This window comes from Humulus lupulus, chromosome 1 (assembly GCF_963169125.1).
Source record: "Humulus lupulus chromosome 1, drHumLupu1.1, whole genome shotgun sequence".
In the NCBI taxonomy this organism is placed as follows: Eukaryota; Viridiplantae; Streptophyta; class Magnoliopsida; order Rosales; family Cannabaceae; genus Humulus; species Humulus lupulus.
In genome coordinates this window covers 3,173,618-3,194,373 of record NC_084793.1, presented here as the reverse complement: position 1 = coordinate 3,194,373, position 20,756 = coordinate 3,173,618, and the positions used below count along the sequence as shown (strand labels likewise).

At 38.0% G+C, this 20,756-nt stretch overlaps 3 protein-coding genes across 4 annotated transcripts; 1 reads left to right on the top strand and 2 right to left on the bottom strand.

The window, feature by feature from the left end:
- Positions 1 to 250: 250 nt before the first annotated feature.
- LOC133782342 (anthocyanidin-3-O-glucoside rhamnosyltransferase-like) lies at positions 251 to 1,984 on the bottom strand. Its single transcript, XM_062221613.1, has one exon. It carries the CDS (start codon positions 1,906 to 1,908, stop codon positions 469 to 471), a length of 1,440 nt encoding a protein of 479 aa, XP_062077597.1. The 5' UTR covers positions 1,909 to 1,984; the 3' UTR covers positions 251 to 468.
- Positions 1,985 to 14,197: 12,213 nt separating this feature from the next.
- LOC133782333 (uncharacterized) lies at positions 14,198 to 16,654 on the top strand. Its single transcript, XM_062221602.1, has 8 exons — positions 14,198 to 14,354; positions 14,453 to 14,683; positions 14,878 to 15,059; positions 15,161 to 15,359; positions 15,454 to 15,662; positions 15,783 to 15,914; positions 16,019 to 16,119; positions 16,297 to 16,654. The coding sequence occupies exons 2-8, from the start codon at positions 14,466 to 14,468 to the stop codon at positions 16,492 to 16,494; spliced, it is 1,239 nt and encodes a 412-aa protein (XP_062077586.1). The 5' UTR covers positions 14,198 to 14,354; positions 14,453 to 14,465; the 3' UTR covers positions 16,495 to 16,654.
- A 396-nt stretch (positions 16,655 to 17,050) lies between these two features.
- LOC133782320 (GTP cyclohydrolase 1) lies at positions 17,051 to 20,025 on the bottom strand. Of its 2 annotated transcripts, none has more exons than XM_062221582.1 (2): positions 19,226 to 20,025; positions 17,051 to 18,582 (listed from the first exon to the last, which is right to left on the bottom strand). In XM_062221582.1, the coding sequence occupies exons 1-2, from the start codon at positions 19,437 to 19,439 to the stop codon at positions 17,399 to 17,401; spliced, it is 1,398 nt and encodes a 465-aa protein (XP_062077566.1). In that variant the 5' UTR covers positions 19,440 to 20,025; the 3' UTR covers positions 17,051 to 17,398. The 2 variants fall into 2 exon arrangements, with proteins under 2 accessions (XP_062077566.1, XP_062077575.1); XM_062221591.1 differs by lacking the exon at positions 19,226 to 20,025 and adding an exon at positions 18,837 to 19,016 and having other exon boundaries at positions 17,051 to 18,575.
- Positions 20,026 to 20,756: the final 731 nt, after the last annotated feature.

Below are 20,756 nucleotides of genomic sequence, written 5' to 3'. Positions count from 1 at the left end.
AATCAATATTAGTGGTGCTATTTGGTATATTATTATTAGTGTAATTTAAAATTAATAGACACACATTTTAATTTAATAAAAATTATGAAATATAAATTTTGATAACTTATACAAGGTGCTTGGTACGAGATAAAATAAATGTAAAAATATTAATCTAAATTATTTTTTATGTTTTGTTCAACGGTTCAAATTTAAAAGGATAAAGTTAATAATTTATGTAATTTCACATGTATTTTAAAAATAAAATAAATTATTTTGACACAAATATTTAATATTTCATTCATTTTAATTCCATCTACATTTTCCAAAATAACTTAATAACAATACACTTTATTTAAACCAACTTAGTTTTAGAGAAATGATAATTGGCACCCCAAGAATGTGAGATTTGCAATCTAACATCGGCTTAGTTTTATTTAAGTTGTGATGAAAGTAGGGCTTACATTGAATTGAAACCCACTTGTTTTATTACGTACAAGTAGTAGGCGTAGTAGCCATGGCCATGGCCTTCATCTCCATCGCCATATCTGATATGAACTTATCTTGAATGTTCTTCTCCAACAAAAAACTACGCCATTTTTGATGATTCACTCTCACTGTCTTCCCAGGTTCCTCCTCAACCTCCACCATTATCTTCTTCAGCGCTTCATAGATATCCTCCTTCGCAAAATGCCCATCTTCGTCTCTCCTTTTCACCTCCACACCAGCTTTCAGGTCCAACCCAATGAGCTTCGAGTTCATGAACTGGTCCCCTTTGAATGGCAGCAAAGCCAACTGACAGTCGTTGACCCAGGCCTCAATAATGGAGCTAAACCCAGAGTGACAAAGGTAGCATCCAACGCTTGCATGGGCCAGGATCTGCTGCTGCTGCACCCACCCAGAGTACACTACGCCTCTGTCTTTCACTCTTTCCTTGAACCCTTCGGGCAGAGCTCGTTCCAGTTCGGTTGCGGCGTCGACGTTGGCCGGGAAGTTCAGGACCAAGAAAAATGGTAATTTTGTTAGTTCCAACCCGAGAGTTAGCTCTCTGATTTCATCATCGTTGAGAAACGTTTCGCTCCCGAATGAGCAAAAAACGACAGTCTTTGGCTGGAAACGACTGAGCCAAGTTGCCCATTTTTCGTCGAGCTCGCCGGATGTTGGCTCCGGGACGAGGGGACCAGTCAGCATGACAGGTTTTCTGAACTGGGATTTCATGAAAGCTAGATATGGACCTTCGATTTCTTCGCAGGTCTTCATTATGATGGCGGAGCAACCAGTTAGGCCAGAGATGACTCTGTCGAAAACGCTTGGGCCTCCGTCGAAGCTCCGAAACAGGAACAAGAAGTCTCTGGCTTCGAAGGTTTTCAGGCGAATTTCAGAGGTTTGAGGGAAACCCATTGGAGGTTTCTTCAGGTCATTGACGGTGAGGTCTCCTTCGACGCCGGAAAGTCTGGCCGGGACGGTGTTGTAAGCACCGGAAACAGCAGAGAAGACAGAGAAAAACAAAGTCTTGATGCCCAATTCTGAAGCGAGAGAGGGAAGCCAGTACTGAGCGAAATCAAAGACGATGAAATGGGGTTTGAGATCTGAAAGAAGGGACTTGATCTGGGGTTGCATTAGATCAACAGCTTCGATGAGGCTTCCGGCTTCGGAGGGTGGGAGATCTGAAGTTCCAGCAGTTGAATCAGTGAGACTACCGTTGGTGGATGGGATTTGGAGGGGAATGATTTGGGTGGTGGGAGAGGGAATGAGTAAGGATTTGATTCTGGAAACGTAGCCGGGAATGGAGAAGAAAGAGATTCGAACTCCATGAGAGGAGGAGAGCTTGTTGGAGAGCTGAACAAATGGACTGATATGCCCAAATGCGAAGAATGGAAACATTACTACGTGAAGCTCATCATTGGTACTACTCAACTCTTTCCCCATGTTTAATGATCTCTTTCGAGTATATCTATTGCCAAAGTAAAAGAGTATATATATATATGTACTTAATCATATATTTCTATATGTACTTAATCATATATATATATATAGCTACACTACAGAAGATCTGAAGAGCTGAGGAGGAGAGTAGGTTTACATTAGTGAAGCCTTAACAACCACGTGCGCGACTGGCAAGCTCTACGGCAGGCGTATGCCACCCTTGTGTTATTTCGAACTCCCATAACCACCACTTGTCTTTTCAGTGAATGGCCGTAATATTTATTAAATTATTAAAATGTGTAGTACCAATATTAAATTGCATTATATTTATATGTAAACTCATGTTAGGCACTTCTCGTGTCATTTAATAATATTCTTCTTTTTTCTTTTTATTATCGAGGAGGGAGGATAAGACCCTCTCTACACATAATCACGAGAGCTCCAACCCTGATTTGGAATGTCTACGCCAAAACCCTACAAACAGGTCGCCCTACCTACAATTAGGTGCGTCACTAGAGCCCATCCGAGTACTAGTAGTAGAGTTGAACATTGGTCGGTTTAAGCGATTTTTTTATATTATTAAATTCAAATTTCAATTTTTGGTCTGGATGGGTGCGATTCAAAAACCGACCGACCAAACTAATTAAAAAAAATAATTATTTTAGAGCGCGGTTTGGTCGGTTTAACGGACTAAACTGAAGTTCATTTTTTTTTAAAAAAAATTCCATAATTTTTGAGAAAATTTTAGTTTAAAAAAATTTAGATTGTTGGAATCCATTTTTGTAATTTTTTTAAAACACAAATACATATAACATAGTTACATTTACAAATTTAAAAGTTTGAAAATATAATTAAAAGTCCATAAACATAACATAACCTACATACATTTATAATTTCAGTTGGTTTCGGTTCAAACCGGTCGATGCACACAGATTTTTCAAACTGACCGAAAAATGACAGTTTACGTCGTTAACAGATTTTGGTTTAATTAGTTTTAGTTTTTTCGGTGTTTAAAAAATCATTATACTTGATTTTTTTTAATTTTTTGAATTTTATACTAAGCCCTACCTAGTAACAGTATGGCCCTTGGGTGCACCTCAAACCCAAGCAAACCGACAGGGAGTAACCACATTGCTAACCACCACTAGTTAGTGTACGTAATAAATGAATAGAAATCGATGCTACCTTTCACGTGTGACTCACCATTCCATTTCAAGTTTGTTAATTGCTTTCCGATTCGAGATTTTAAGACATGTGAATATAAAAAAGTTATGTCATACAATCTAATAACTATTTAAATATGTTATTTTATTAAAATTTGTTTATTATTTACTTGTAATAATATATCGTAGCTGTCAAAATGCTACAAATTAATAGCCATATAATGTTAAAAAATATTTGCGTGTATATTATGTATTTTGGGGAAATAAGTTTTGATATTTTTTTTTTTTTTTTTCTTCAGAATTGGGTATTGGATCATCATCCCGAGTCTTTATCTTTGGATAATCCCCTAACTCAAGCTTTAGATAATTTTTTTTAAAAATATTTTGTGATTGATTAATGGTTAAATTATGTTTTTAATTGTGTAATTGGTTATTTTAGATAGTATTGAATTTTATTTTTCATTTTAGGAATTTGTATTGTTAATTTAATTATATTTATGATTTTTCAATTTTGTTTTATGTTAATTTAATTTAAAGTTAAATAAAATTAAATAAATGAATAATTAAACAAATTAAAATATGATATTTTTGAGATATTTTACAATGATAATTATTTAAAAATAATAAAATTATATATTTTATAACTTAAATAAAATTTAATTAAACTTAAACTTAATATTATATTAAACATATAATATATATAATCTTTTGTTGTCACTGTCAAATTTAAAAACTAGAACAAATATAAACTTAAACAAAAAAAATTAATTAAAGGGGTATTTGCGGCATAAATACTCAATGTTTTACAGTTGTTACAGTTAAATGCCGAATATTTAACCTGTAGTAGTAGACAATACCCTGGCCTTTAGGTCGACCTTTTTTTAGGAGTACGAGACCAACCTTAGGTCGTGGCCCTCCCTTCTGGAGGGTATAGTAGCTCCGGGGCTTACGTGGTATGTAGAGGAGTCCAGTCCTGAGGCGAATCCGGACCCAGAGCCCCCTCTCATTCGTGAAGTTATAATCTTAGACTCCCCCGTAGAAGCTCCGCGGCGAGAGGTCGTGACAATAGATTCCTCCTCTAGCTCGGAGGGTAGGACCTTTTTCAATACATTCTTTAGATTTTTTGCGATCAAATATTTTTACATGCATACTGATGCTTCGTTGTCTTTGTTTCAGGCGAGGAGATGTCACAGCCCGGGGACAACGTTCTGCGATCCATGTTCCAAGGGGGAAATCCTTCCTTCAGGTTGTCTGGACCCTTAGTGAAGAGGCTCCGACTGACCAAGAAAACTCCCCCCCTCGGGACCAGCTCCAAGTCTCATGCCAAGGGGAAGGGCCAGGGTCCTTCCGCCACAGAGAAGGTGCCTCCAGCCCCTCCTGCCACAGAGAAGATGGCTCCACCTCCCCCGCGAACTCCTGTCTCTACCCGGGAACCAGAGGTACCAACCGGAACCTTGCCAGCTCCGGCTCCCACCGTCCACGTCCTGATTAACACTCAGGCCTTGGAGAAAATCCCCGAGGCCTTTCGGGGGACGATTTACGAAATCGCGACCTATATGGTGGATCATTGCTACAACGCCACCTCGAGGGACTTGCGGGAGATTGAGACGAGGACCCCCGAGAATGTTTTGGAGTCTTCATTGGGGATGACCCACGCGGTAAGTTTGCTTTACCAATGGTTCTCTTTGCTTCTTCTAAAGCACTTGCCTTATTATCTTTCTATCTTACAGGCGGCTTTGGCTCTCCATCGAAGCATATCTCGGTCCAGGGCCAGGATTGACGAGATCAGGGGCGAGCACCAGGCTGCCCTCGCGTCTGCTCAACAACAAGAGTAGGATGCCAAAGCCGCCCTAGCGGCTGCCAGGGAAAACGAGAAGGTTGCGCAGGCCGCCTTGGTTGCTGCGCAGGGCGACCTGGAGGCATCCCGGGCCAAGTTGCTAGAGGCCGAGGCTACCAAGGTCGCCTTGGATGCCGCGAAGGTCGAACTTGAAGAGGCCAAGGCCGCCCTTGTGGCGGAGAGGGCATCTTCCAGCTCCTCCATGGAGGCCATGTTGTATCATTGCTGGGCCTTCAACCAGGATGGTGACTTTTTCTTCCTGGGGCCGGAGGTGTGGGAGTCCTTCCTAGAGAAGTTCAAGGTTCACCTTCAACAAGAGGCACCTTCTGAGACTAGGGAGACTTCCGCTGCTACCGAGCAGGACGCCGAAAGGGTGACTTCGTCGGAGCGGCCTAGTGGGGCTTAGGACTTCTGCTCCTTTTTCTCTTATTATAATTTTTTTTTATAATTTTATATCACAAGGTTTTTATCCTTGAGACAATTTGTTTCCTCGGATTTAATTTAATCTATTTATATATATTTTTGTGGTTTAACTTTATTGTTACTCCTCTTTAATGCATTTGGTGAGAACTTAGTTTCTGTTGGTGTTATGATTGACATCTCATGCTTTTTAGGAACAAACATCTATTAATCAATTTGAACCAACTTCTAAGTTTTAGGACTTGGTTGTATCTAGGACATTTGTAATGCCCCGGATTCCCTATGATGGTTAATGGCAAGATTAGTAGGCCGGGAGGGCCATAATTGTTTAATTACGCCATTAAATGTGTTTATGCATGTTTATGAGAATTATATTATAATATAATGTTAATTGTATGCATGTCGGTGATATATGTTGAGACCACATTATGATGTAGGTTTGTTCGAGCTATTCGACATGAGACGATTGTAGAATATTGATTAGCGGTTTAGTCACAACAGGTTTAAGTGTCGGGACTTGGGTTGAGTCTCGGGGTGATTTTGATGGTTAGAGCGTTACCGGGAGATAAAGGGTAACGAGATGTGAATTATTGGTGTTTATGATTATTGGGAATAGCGGGAATTGGAGAGCGTTAATTACGATTAACGAGATAGGAGGGAAGTACCAAATATGCCCCTGGGAGCCTTTAGAAAGTATTAATTGACCTAGGGGTAAAATGGACATTTAACCCCTATGATAGATATAACTCTTGATGGCTGAAGAAAGTAGTGGAAAAAAACAGAGTATGCAAAGAGTTCTCCCGTACCTTCTTCTCTTCACCTTTCTTTGTGGTTTTTGAACCAATTTTGAGGATTAAAGCTTGAGGAGCAAGCCTTGAGAGTTTGGGAGTGTGTTCCACCATTGAAGAGCATCCTAGGCCAAGCTTTAGGTAAGATTCTAACCATGGTTTTCTCTGGTTTGCCCTGTTCTGGTTTTATTTTGCAGCTGAGATTTCTAGGGTGAATTCATGGTTTTGTTGGGAGTTTTGGCTAGGGTTCCCATGCTTGTTATGTTTGGGGTGTGTTGGGATGGTTTTTGGGTTCATTTGGCATCAAGAATAGGATTTGGAAGCTTGGAAATCGAGTTAGAATCGAAGGAGTTAAAGAAGGTCGGTTCAGGGGAGTTTGGGCCTGGAGGTAGCGCTACAGCGCCCACCCTAGGGCGCTATAGTGCTCCTCAGGAGGCTTTCTGGCACTTGGGCGGTTCTGAGTATAGCGCTGTGGCGCTAGGGGTTGAGCGCTGTAGCGCTACCCTGTTCCTTCCAAACCCCGTTTTGAGTGTTTTTAAGGGTTTTTGACTTGGGGTTTCAATCCTTAAGGCCCGGGATCGAATCTACTCACCGTGTGGGCATGCTTCGAGGTCCCGAGGGTGGTGCTTAGGTTAAGACCCTATTATTGTGGATTCTCATTAATGGAGGTTATAACTGGTTGTGATTAGGTAACCGCTAAGGAACTAAAAGATCGATCGTTCTCAGGGGTCGTCTTTATCATACTTCTCGCTCGAACTTGAGGTAAGAAAACAGTGTATGAATACAGTTGCACCCTGTACAGGTATATGACATGCATGGTTTGATATTGAAGCATGTTGGTTGATATATGTGACGTGGAGTGCATATTAAATGCTAATGAACGCTGATTACCTGTTTATGGCACTGACTAGTCAGGGACCGACTCTAAAGTCGATGATCACGCATTGAATGGCTCTATAGCATTAATGCGGGACCGACCCTAAGGTCGAAGAACTTATAAGCGCTTGCCTGGTCTACGAACAGATAACTACAGCCAAGGTACATGACCCCGGTGACTGTTTGTCACATGGCTAAGGGACGTTGTCCATAGCTTCGACTCTAGAGTCGTGAGGAAGGTTATGTTGGTGACTATTCACCTTGCACCTGTCCTGATCAAACTTATGAAAGAATCATTTATCAGTTAAGCCCTGGTGACCCTATCGTCACATGGCTAGAGGGAGCGATACTTATTATTGTGACTTTTGGCTATTGTCACCTATTTACTGGACTGATAGTCCTGAATGGTTATTATGATCGCTGTTGATATTATAACATGTTTTATTGTGTTTTCTTGCTGGGCCTTGGCTCATGGGTGCTACGTGGTGCAGGTAAAGGGAAGGAAAAGCTTAACCAACCTTGAGTGGAGAGCTTGGGCGATGTGGTGTACATACAGGGCCGCTTGACCGCCATGGTCAAGGAGTTCTCAGAGGGACTAGGGGTTTACCCTATTTTTGCCGCTTAGGCCGGCGGGGATTGTAAATCTGAAACTGTAGCGACTCTTTTGTATTACGAACTACTTGTAAACATTTTGAAAGGCTCATGAGCAGTTTATTTACTTAATGAAAAGTACCCTTTCCTTTTTACTGGTTTTCACCTTAACTTGATAGTAACACTTAGATCACGTTTTTAACCAAAGGACTCGGGTAGCGGGTCAAATTTCCGGTTCACCGTAACTGTTTTGGGGTAACCAGGGCGTTACAACATTGATTTTAAAAACTTAGTTCGCGTTAATCATTTATTGATATCTCGCGCCTTTTAAGAAAAACATCGATCAATCAATTTGAATCAACTTCTAAGTTTTAGAACCTGGTTATATCCAGGACATTGATTTTAAAAACTTAGTTCGCGTTATTCCTTTATTGATATCTCGCGCTTTTTAAGAAAAACATCGATTAATCAATTTGAATCAACTTATAAGTTTTAGGACCTGGTTGTATCCATGATATATGCCCCCCAAGTAATCAGGAAAGGGTCTTTCGTGGTTACTTGATGTTACATCCACAAACATATACGACAATGCGAAAAGATTATCTCTTATTACTTAATAAACAAAGGTGGCTTTTCTAACTAAGCCTCACAAAGATATTACTGATAATACTTCTTTAGGTGTATAGCGTTCCAAGTCCGTGGGACTGCTTCTCCATTAAGCCGAGCTAGCTTGAAGGTTCCTTCTTTCACGACCTCTGTTATTTGATAGGGCCCTTCCTAGTTTGGTCCCAACACTCCGTCCTTGGGATCCTTACTGGCTAGGAAGACTCTTCTGAGTACCAGGTCGCCAACGCTAAAGACAAGTTTCTTGACCTTTGAGTTGAAATAACGAGTGATCTTTTGTTGATAATGTGCGAGCTGCAGCTGTGAAGCTTCTCGTTTTTTGTCAATTAGGTCAAGGGATGCGTAGAGCAATTCGTCGTTCCGGTCTTGCTCAAATGTTTGGACTCTATGCAAGGCTACCTTTACTTCCACAGGAAGGACTGCCTCACTCCTGAAAGCCGGGGAGAAAGGAGTATGCCCCGTCGAAGTTTGGTGCGAGGTCCGGTATGCCCACAGTACCTGGGGGAGCTGTTCGGGCCAAACTCCCTTGGCTTCATCCAGTCTCTTCTTAAGGCTTGCTTTTAGCGTCTTGTTGACAGCTTCGACCTGCCCATTGGCCTGGGGATAGGCCACAGAGGAGAAGCTTTTAACAATGTCGTGCCTCTCGCAGAATTCGGTGAAGAGATCGCTATCGAACTGCGTTCCATTATCCGACACGATCTTCTTTGGCAGCCCGAATCGACAAACAATATTCTTGACCACAAAGTCGAGGACTCTCTTTGAAGTGATCATCGATAGGGGCTCTGCTTCTGCCCACTTTGTGAAATAGTCGATGGCCACCACCACGTAGCGTACTCCTCCCTTTCCAGTAGGGAGGGCACCAACCAGGTCAATCCCCCAGACCGCGAACGACCATGGGGACGAGATCATCTTCAGCTCGACCGGAGGAGCCCGGACAACTGTGGCAAATCGCTGGCACTTGTTACATTTTTGGACGTAGGAGATCGAGTCCTTTGACAGAGTAGGCCAATAATACCCTTGCCTTAATATCTTCAGGGCCAGGTTTTTCCCCCCAGCGTGATCTCCGCAAAAGCCTTTGTGCACCTCCTACAAAATGGTCTTCGCCTCGCTTGGCAGAACGCACCGTAGGAGAGGTAAAGAGAGGCCACACCGGTATAATATCCCATTTATCACTGTATACCTTGGAGCTTGGTAAAGTACCCTCCTTGCGTCATTTCGCCCCTCGGGTAACTTTCCTGCTGTGAGATACTCAAGGATGGGAGTCATCCAAGTCGGTCTGGCGTCAGTCATCTCGACTTCCGCCCCGATTTCCTCTATGCTTGGTCTTTCCAAGAACTCTACCAGCACCAGCCCCAAAGTCTCCGCCTCCCCAGAGGTAGCAAGCTTTGCCAGGGCGTCCGCGTTGGCATTCTGCTCGATTGAGCCGCACTCAAATGCGGATAGCTCTTTCTTTACCCTGCCCAGGTAAGTAGCCATCTTGGTTCCCCGTGCTTGGTATTCTCCCAACACTTGGTTTACCACGAGCTGGGAATCGCTGTAACACTGGACGGAGCTGGCCCTCAGCTCCTGGGCCACCCTTAGCCCAACCAATAAAGCTTCGTATTTGGCCTCATTGTTGGACGCTTTGAATCTGAATCGTAACGCCGAGTGGAATCGATGTCCCTCTGGGGATATCAATATGATTCTAGCCCCAGAGCCGTTCTCGTTAGACGAGCCATCTACAAAGACCTTCCATGAGGCTTGAGTTGACTCTTCTACCGGATCTTCTCGGAATCCTGTGCATTCTGCCATAAAATCAGCCAGGGCCTGGCTTTTTATAGCAGTTCGCGGTATGTACAGTATCTCAAATTGGCTGAGCTCGATAGCCCACTTCAACAGACTCCCTGATGCTTCTGGTTTCTGCAAAACCTGCCTTAAAGGCAGATCGGTTATGACATGTATTGAGTGGGACTGGAAATACGGCCTGAGCTTTCGAGAGGCCGTAATAAGGCAGAAAGCCATCTTTTCCATCAACGGATACCGGGATTCAGCTCCGAGAAGCCTCTTGCTGATGTAATAGACTGACTTTTGAGATCGGTCTTCTTCTCGGACTAATACGGCTCTAGCCGCATCTTCCGTGATAGCTAGGTAAAGGAAAAGAGGTTCTGCCGTTGGTTTGGATAACACGGGCGGCTCGGCTAAATGTGCTTTCAGGTCGAGGAAGGCACGTTCGCATTCCTCGGTCCACTCGAATTTTTTATTTCCTCGGAGCAGGTTGTAGAATGGCAAACACTTATCGGTAGATTTATAAATAAACCGATTAAGGGGCGCCACCCTTCCAATAGATTTCTAGCCCTCAGAACATATATCATAGGTATACGTCCATGCACAGTGCCAAAAAATACAAAAGGATCATCACCTTCAAGCTCAAAGGTTATCATCTTCCTTCTGCAATCTATGGTTGCCCTATACTTCACTAACCAATCCATACCCAAAATCATGTCAAAGTCAGTCATATCCAACTCTATCAAATCAAGTCGTCTCTCGGAACCTTGTGGGGTTAGGAGTAAAGCATCCCGAGGTTGGCGTATCTATTCTTTGCCCTGTACTATCATTGACAAAGATCTGACCAATCTCCAGGATACTACTAGCTCCCCAGTGGGTAATAAGGTTCCAAATCCCACAGCATAATAATCACATGGTCTACACAGTATCAATAATTATACTAGCAACAAAAGAATGTGTAGCACCAGAATCAATTAAAACAATATAAGAGGTTCCAACACTAAAAAGCTGACCTGTAACAACTGTGGGTGAAGTCTCAGCATCTGCCTGAGTCAATGCGAACACTCGGGTTAGGGACGAGCTGTCCACCTTCCTGGGTTCTTCCTTCCTTGCTTTTGGGCAGTCTTTCTTGAAATGTCCCACTACCCCACATAAGAAGCAAGCTTTTGCCCTCACTACCCCATATGACGTCTCTTGCACCTAGGGCACTCAGGATAAGTCCTCCAGGCCTCACTGCCGCCCTGGCGGCCCATTGAAATACCACGTGGCTGCCTGTCAGGGCCTGGAGCTGGGAAGGCATCAGGAACCTTCCTCTTCTGATCACTGGAGCCTCTGCCCCTACCTGAACCCATAAATGGAGGTCCTGTCCTCCTAAACTCTCGTCTGGCTGCATTGTCCCGCCAAGTCTTATTCTCTGCGCGCTCAGTTGTGAGCGGCTTCTCAAAAAAATTATTATGATAATAATATATAATCCTAATTTTTTACTAATTATATTAATATGAATTCAAATATTATTATAATATTTAATACAAGACTAAATATTTAATTCTTTTATTAATATACATTTAAATATTATAAAATATCATTATAATAATATAAAATACATAATTTTAATTTTTATTAAAAAAATTATCATTTATGTTTAAAAAGGTCATCATACTATGTATATATTTATTAAAAAATCATAAATAATATTTTGGTTTAATTTTTCATTTCTGATGGACCCAAAACAGGTATGTTTAAAAATTTATATATCGCAAGCGCACGAATCGTCCATATAGAATAGTGATCGTAAGCAAGGATGTCGAACCCAAAGGAGTTGTCTAAAATCGAAAATGAAACTATTTTAAATCAAAAGTAATAAATTCTAACCTAGTTCCAAAGATTGATAAGTTTTAATATTATGAACATAAAATAAAAGATTGAAAAATAAAGCTATTTAAGATAATGAAAATAAACCAATAATGAGTTGAAAATAAGTGTTAAAAGAAAAGATTATTAAGATACTAGAATCTACAAAATGTAAGTTTAATAATATTTATTAGTATATTGATTCCCAAGTGTTAGTGATAGTTAAAATAATTTAAACTATCCTTTTTAAAAAAGATTTATAATTTTAAACACAAATTTCTTATAAAAAGATAGGATTTTTCTTCACTTTTCAAAATTATAATTTCAAAGCATTTAGTGTAAATCAATCTAATGAAATAACAAATAAATCAATGAACATTATTTATAAGGCAAAACATAATATTTTTGTTCTAAGCATGGATGTGTACAATTTAATGACACATCTTACACAAAGAATATTATGTTTATGCACTAATGAAGTACAAAGTGTAAATATGTTCTAACAATCTAAAATACAAGATATTTAAGATGAAAGAAATATATGAAGAAGAAAAATCCATAGACTTTGTTGCATTACAAGGGAAATCAACATACAACATAAATATTACTTAGTTACAAGTTGCTTCATCATGATCTTAATAATCTTATGAAAAAGATTAGAAGCACATAACTAGAGTAGAAATACAAACTAAAAATTACAAACATAAATAGGAAAATTTGGAGGAGAAACCCCCAAAATTTCCTCTAAAAATACATAGAAAATAACCAAAAAGAAGAAGAAGAAGAAGAGAATAGAGAGGTTTTGAAATGTGTAGAATTTGGTATAGTAACCTCCCTTAAAAATGGACACCAAACTCCCTTATTTATAGCCAAAAAGTGGTATTAAAATAATCAATTCAAATTAATTAAATTGATTAAATTAATTGAATTAATTATAATATGGCAAATAGGGATAAATTATAAGGTGTAATAATTATGTTTTGGGGTAAAAAGTGTAGAAAGTGGAGTAAAAATGTGGTATTTTTGGAGAAAATGAGACAAGGGAACATTGATATTTATGGGCTCAATGCAAAATAAAGAGGTTTGGGGCTGCTTTATGGCAGGTGGGTGCTGGGGCGTGTTGGAGGCATGCGGCTGGGACTTGGGCCGAATGCTGGGCACTGGCATTTGTTGGTCATGCTGGGAAGCTTCATTGATGTTGAGGTGTGATATGCTGAACGTGGTCATGAGGCAATTGGCTGCATGTGATGGTGGAGAGGATTGTTGGGAATGAGAAATTGGGCTTGGGCCCAATTGAAGATAAATGCCAACTTTTTCTTATCTTTTATTTCTTTTCAAAACTACCATTTTTCTTGCTTTCAAGAGCTAAAAAATCACATCATTCCTATAAAATAAATATAAATTAAGTCATGATAAAATATTTTCACTTATAAAATAAATCATATTAATTCATTGAAAATATTAATTAAAACTCAATTTAATTTAACATTTAGTTTCAATAAAACACATTTTTTTACCACAAATTAAACTACAATATATTACAACAAAATAACTATAAAAACACACAAAAATATATAAAATTAAAAGAAGACTAATAAATTCAAAATTACTTAAAAACTTAATAAATCAATTAAAAACTCAAGAATTAAGCAACAATTAGCACATAAAAAGTGGTAAAATAACTCTATTTTGTAGAGTTATCAATTTCATATATTTATAGAATTCTTATATATATTGTTTATTTATATGATAATTATACAAATTTAATAATAATAATTAATAAATTCTAAAAATAAAATTAAGCAAATATTATTTGTATCTAGTATATATATATATAAATATAAAATCATAAATAACAATATTTTGGTTTAATCTTTCATTTAATATGATTATGTCATCCTTTTATATATAATATTGTTTAGTTTTTTGAAATATATATGACAATGATAGCAATTTAATAATTATAATTAATAGTCTATAAATAAAATTAAAAAATTAAGCAAATGTGTATTGTAACTTGTTTGTATTAATAATGTTAAATATGTGTGCTTATTAAAATATATGTTTGTTTTTTTTTTGTTTGTAAAAGTTGAATTTTTTTTGTACCTTATGTATATTTTTGTGTTTTTTAAACATAATTAACCGATAGGGAGTTTTAAAAAATAAACTTGATTTTGATAATTTAATAAGGGATCTAAATTTAAAAAAATTATTATTTTTTTAAAATAAGTTAAAAAAAAAAAAATCAAGGATGCTCATATTAATGTTTTTAAATCTGTAAACTAATTATTATATTCTAAATCAATTAACCCTTCAAAACACATATATTTAGTTTTTTAAATTCAGAACATAAAATTTCAAATTAATATTTCCAATATAAATACAATTGATTCCGAAATTTACTATCTCTTCCACGTAGCATCGATCGTTCTCTCTTTTTCCAGCAATAGAGATCACCCACAAGGCCAAGTGAAAGAAAATCCCTCTCAACTCTCTACTTTTCGCCTCAGAATTTTGATTTTTGTGTTATTCAAGGTATCAACTTTTGTATATATAATATAATATATATATATATATATATATAGTGAGCTGTTTGTGAAAATTGAACATGGGTCTGGTTTTGAATGAGCCAGGGATAGTTTAAGCATGAAGGTTGGGAGTTATGAAATGGATGAATCAGAATCAGATGAAGAAGATGAGATGTGTTTTGAGTATGACAAATTCTGTTATGAAGGTTTATCTTTTTCGGATTTTCGAACTAGTCGTATGATGAGAGTAAATACTGATGAAGAAATAACGAAGAGCTACGAAGAATTGGGGAATCGCACTCAGGGATTGGAAGAAGCAAAGAGAAAAATCTCGAGGTATTAATTTTACAAGTTTCTTTACTGAAACTCTGTTTTTGATGATCAAAAACTATTATGTGATGATCTATTATTGTAAATGGTTTCTAATTTAAGCACCGAACATCTGTCTACTTAAATCTTGATGACTTTTTAGTTAGGATATTTAGAGATCAATTGTTCCTATAGCTGGTGATATTTTGAAACTTTAACAGTTACACGCCTGGATCATGGATTGAAAAGGTTGATAGCATGAAATTAAGTGACTATGATGTGCCTCGAACCACATCTCTCATGTTGGTTGGTCCAAAGGGATCTGGAAAAACTAGCCTTATCAATAGAATTTCAAAGGTGTTTGAAGATGACAAGTTTGCACCCGAAAGAGCCCAAGTATCATGTATATGTTATTATATTAGCTTCATTGAACTTCAATTATGATATATTTTAATTTTTATTACGACCCATTATTATTTTACTTTGAATTTTTGGGAGTACCAGATAAGGATACTGTTGAAGAACCAAATCATTCTTATGTTGGAGATGGAACTCTCTTCCTTCACAAGTATATGATTCCAAGAGAATCATCGTCTTTTTGTTTATACGACACTCGTAGTTTATCTGATTATTCACATGAAAACATTATAACGCTAGAGCATTGGATGACTAAGGGTGTTCGTCATGGGGAGCTTGTTATGAGGTCAATTGTTAGTCCTTATAGTTCTCTTTTTTTCTTCTCTGAGTTATAGATTTTGTCTATTTTCACTTACTTGGCTTTGAAAGTTGCTTAACAGGGAATCAGATAGCCAAAATTTGAGAACCAGAATGAAGCTTAAAGCTTTCAAGAAAGGCTGCATGTCCAGTGAGAAGAACAAGGTTAATTTTGTTATATTTGTTGTTAATGGGCATTCGGTTCTGAAAGCAATGCGTTCCAAAGGTGAAGATACACATTATGTCAAACTGATTGCATCTGCATTCAATTGCCCATTTGTGTCATTCAGAGGTATTAAGGTTTGCTTGAGTTTTTACTCTTATTATGGTTCTTTTTGGACTTTCTTATCTGGATTGGCTTTCCTTCAATGCCTGAATCAAATTGGTATCCCAATTTCCATTCTTTTAAAAGATGACAGACCACTTCTTGTTGTCACTCATGGTGATCTGCTTGGAATCTTTGAACGTGTTTATATTCGCTTGTATTTGGGAAAGATACTAGGTATTTCACCTACAAAACAAATATTTGATATCCCAGCAGCAGGTGATCCTTTTATTGATTATCTTTCCCTACTGTTCATTATGGTTTCAACTATATTGAAATTCTATAATAGAATCATAACCAATCCTCATGTGCCAACACCACAGATACACCTGATCCGGAAACTGATGTGCTGATAGTGGACATGTTACGCTCGGCGCTTGAGCAGGCTGACAAAAATCTTCCTCCAAAGACGTTTATGAACAAGGTATTTTATGAATAATTTTACATGCACAAAATGCCATTGCAGTGTCATGGTGTTTACTGTGTGGTGGTATGAAACTATATACTTAAACAATGTCACTCCATCTTGGGAGAAGTTAACTCTGATATTTGTTTCTGAACATCATTCTTTGATGTAATTACTATGCCAAATCACATGCAGGTTCTTTCTCCATTTCAATCATCAACCATGCGCTTGCTAATGGTGGTACTTGTTGTAATTGCTATCCTTTTCGCAATGGTGTTTCGTGGGCATATTCTTCAGATCTTTGGGCTTCGACCAAATTTTCATGAAGTTTGGCCGAAACAGGACATACAATGGCATAAGATTCGACACTTGTGGCTAGATGATCTTCATTAGAAAAGTCTATATATCTGTATATAAATATGGGATCTAGATGTATATATCTAGAACAATTAGTCAGCATCTTACTTTTTTTTTTCTAGTAATATGTTTGTGCCCCCTCAGTCTTGACATTGTCTTCAAATGTCATTAAATGGCAAAATTAGTCTTCTTTTAACTCTTTCGCTCTCACACTTTTATTTATTGTCATTTATTACATAAACTGATAAAATTGTTTCATTTTTAACTTTAAATTTGACTTATTTTAACTTCTATAATTATAGGTAAAAGATGAGGGTCATATTCGTATGGAGAGAATTAGTTAGAATGTAAAAGAAAACTAATGAGAGACAAAAGCATAATAATTGACTAATTGTTCATACATCTAATTTATTTGTTCAAATTTTGAGAATGGTTTCCTTGTTATATAACATATATCTCTTAGCTTCCATATCGTCATGGACTACATTTTATCCAAGTTAAAAGACAGATCAAGACTAAAGTAAAGAGGTTCTCACGCACCAAAAAAGCTCACTCAAATACGATTCCAAGAAAGGTATAGCAGAGGTGAAGAAACACAAAACCACGAAAAGTGAATAAAAAAATGTAACACGTCTAATACATTGATCCATCAGGGAATTTTCTTTTTATATTATTACACTGTAAATTGGTGTGAAATAATATATGTTCGACAAAGAAACTTTGGTAGTAGTCTCCGAAGCAAATACATTTTCCTCCGGATATTTATGCTGCAAGGCAAAAACTTATCAATAACAACAAAAAATTAGATTTCAGGAATGAAGATGAACCAAAATTTCAGATCCTCATCGTTCCAAATGGAGCACCGAATGGTCTCCATCTTTTCTTCAGAAAGTTCTGCACAAGACCAAGAATTATATGAAAAAGTAGACTGTCAAGACAATCATCGTCCTTCATCAACGGTAGCATTAGGTATGCCCTGCAAAAACAGAGCCCTTGCAGCAGAGTCGGTGGAGTATCGACCCAGCACAGCAATTGTAGCTGTACTACTTCCAAACTTCTCTATCCCTCTAGATATCATACAAGTGTGGTTAGCCTCCACAACCACAATCACATCGCCTCCTAAAAACGACGATACTGTCTCCGCTATCTGTCGAGTGAGTCTTTCTTGTACTTGCAGCTTGAAGCCATAAAAATGAACTACTGACTGTATAAGGGATTTCCCAACGGGATTGAGACCTTCGGAGCACATGTATCCGACATGCACAACACCGTGAAAGGGAAGCAAGTGATGCTCACACTGAGACCAGAATGGCAAGTTCAGTTCGGACTGCATTTGTCTTTCCTCCTCACAGCTGACTTCTCCATTAGGATTTGGGCTATCTGTCTTCCCGAAAACCAAGCTATTCAGCTCCATGTCCAAGTTAGTGTTCTGAAAGTTCATTAACCATTTCACAAAACGGGCAGGAGTTCCTATAAGTTCCTTCCTTGAAGGATCTTCACCTAGCGACCTAAGAATTGAAGCTACAGCGGTGACCATTGGTTGACTGTCTGGTTCTAACTTGGAGGTAGCAGAATGGGATGGGCACCAAGATTCAACACTTGAGCGCCTAATGGAAGATTCATCAACACTTATTCCTCTGAATTTGAGAAGACTGAAAAAATCACCCCAAGCATTTGCATTTTCGTCTTCAAAATCTCCTGACCCTGAGCAAACCGGTAACTCCACCCACCCTTTGTGGTTTGAGTCAAGAAAGACCGATTCTAGATTTGGGAAATGAATGTGTAAACACTGGAGCATAACAGCCACACCTGCTGGCTTGATGCTACGATGCAGAGCCAAACAGACTTCATCTGCCAGACGCTTCGGGTCTTGAAGACGTTTTGCAAAAACATCAGCAACTCTAGAAAGCTTGCTTAGCCCAACAACCCGTCTACCAGATGGGACATAGCCCACATGACACTTGACCTGGAATGGAAGCAAGCATGACTCACAATATGAAAAGAGATCAAGATCTCGAACAACCACAAGCCCACCAACACCTCCTGCTTGACCAACTGCATTGTCCACACCAACTTCAGGAAATAAAGCACCTTGCACGATATCTTTAGTCTTAAGTCTGTAACCTTGACAAGGAGAAAATATATGATTACTCAGTATGTAATACAGTATATCAAGAGCTCCATATTCTGGTCAGACATGAGAAGATTTCAAACCAATCATGAATTCTTCTAACAAAAATATATTCACTTACAAGCTCACTCACCCAACCACACGATCATATTTGTAATTGATTCATTCGTTAAATGAATTGTTTTAGTCACTTGGAAAAGCTTCTTCCACATACTGATTTAAGGCACAACTAACCAAACTAATCTACCTACGCAAAGAAGCCCGTTTGGATACTGGTCTGGGCATCGACGGAAAAAAGACAAGGCCCTTTGAAATAAGAATCTCAACGTAGTTGTTTCAGTTCAGGGCCAACAGACAATTTTTTAACAAATAAGATAAAATATTACCATGTTATAAAATCTTTGATGAACAAGTACAAAAGCTTAAGGATCACCTTATACTATGCAAGTTCTCTCGATAGAAATGGTAAATGAAGATAACTAGTAATAACCTGTCGAAATAGAAAAAAACTACGAAGAAAATGAAAAGGAAACATATAAAGGAATCGACTGTAAGCAAAAATCACCATATCAGTATCAGAATCAGCATATATTTGAGAAAAAAGACTAAGTTAAAGATTATTAACAAACAAATTACCTTTGGTTCCCTCCCGAAGAGCCTTGGCGACCCGAAGCGGGGTCTTTCGGAGACCTTCTCTGTTAACATCTTCCCCAAGACCCTGCAGCAGAACTTTCACGGCATCTTCAATAGCCATCGCCTCCGGCTCTCCCTCAAAACCCATCTCGCAGCAACTCAATGGAACTCCTTTTTCAAGCTCCTCATGGAAATGTCCCTCATCCAAAGCACCCATTGAAAGAATACCAAAAACAACAAAGAACGACGAACCAAACCCAGAAATGGATCAAGCGAATCTCAAGATTCCCACTCGAAGGGCAAGGGCAAAAGACAATGGTCATAACCCAGAAGAGATTCGATTCGAATACTCAACACGAAACGAGTTAAACAATAGCAGATCCAATATCAAAATGAGAACAAAAAAAAAAAAAGACAAATTTAGCGGGAAGAGAAGTAAGAACCGGAAGTATCAAAGATTGACCAAATTGAAATCGAGCCAAAATAATTACGAAAATGATACTAAAAATAATAATTTGAATGGTCAGCAAAAAGGGTAAGAAAAGAGAGGCTATAGGTTATGCGAGAAAATGAACCAAGGGTTGGAGCTGATAGAAATTTATATATCATATGAGATCTGTCATGGGAAACCAGGACCCACGACCAGAAAAGCCACAAGGTATCGAGTGGCCACGACCACAATATATATCTGTATATATATATTTATATATTTATATATATATAGAGAGAGAGAGAGAGAGAGAGATCAATCAAGGCAGTGGTGGTAGGGGTGGTGCGGGTGGGGATGGAGACCTGAGCTGGGAGGGATTGGAATGGGATGATATGACTCTGACCGACTGTTCAACCAGTGTTGGGTAAGATGGTGGGAACTTTTTGGGGTTGGGGAGTGAATAGGAATAGAATAGAATAGGATAGAGATAGTTTAGTACCACCAACTCTACCCACTACCAATGTCCTTTGACCTGGATTAAGTAAGTACTTTGTAAATTTACCAGCAACACGTTTTAAAGATTCGATTCTTCCTTTCGATTAGTGATAAAATAATCACGAGTTTAATAGAAATGTGTGTAATGATAAACAAATGGGGATAAGTTGATAGTTGCCCATTTTTTGTATTAATTAACCATAACTATCCATAAAACATATTTAGTTAGTTTTTACCCATCTTTGTGATGTGATTTCTTAAACTACCCTTATAGATAAGAGCTGTTGCTGATGTCTATGCCAAAGCTGACAAAGGGTAAACTGGGTAGTTTGATTATAAAAATAGGTACAAATTTAAATATTTTAAAATTTGGGTAAAAACTGAATTTCCATTCTAATAATGAGTTTAGGGTATAATTTTCACTAAAACAAATGTCTAGTTTAATGGAAGTATGTGTATGGAGAAAAAAATAATATTATGAATAAAAGTATTTTTAATAAATTAAATACTTATAAAAATTAATTTGATTAAAATTAAATAGGTATTACATTTTTTTTTTGGTTAAAAATCTTATTTTTCTTTATAAAGTAGGTTTTATTTAATAAAATA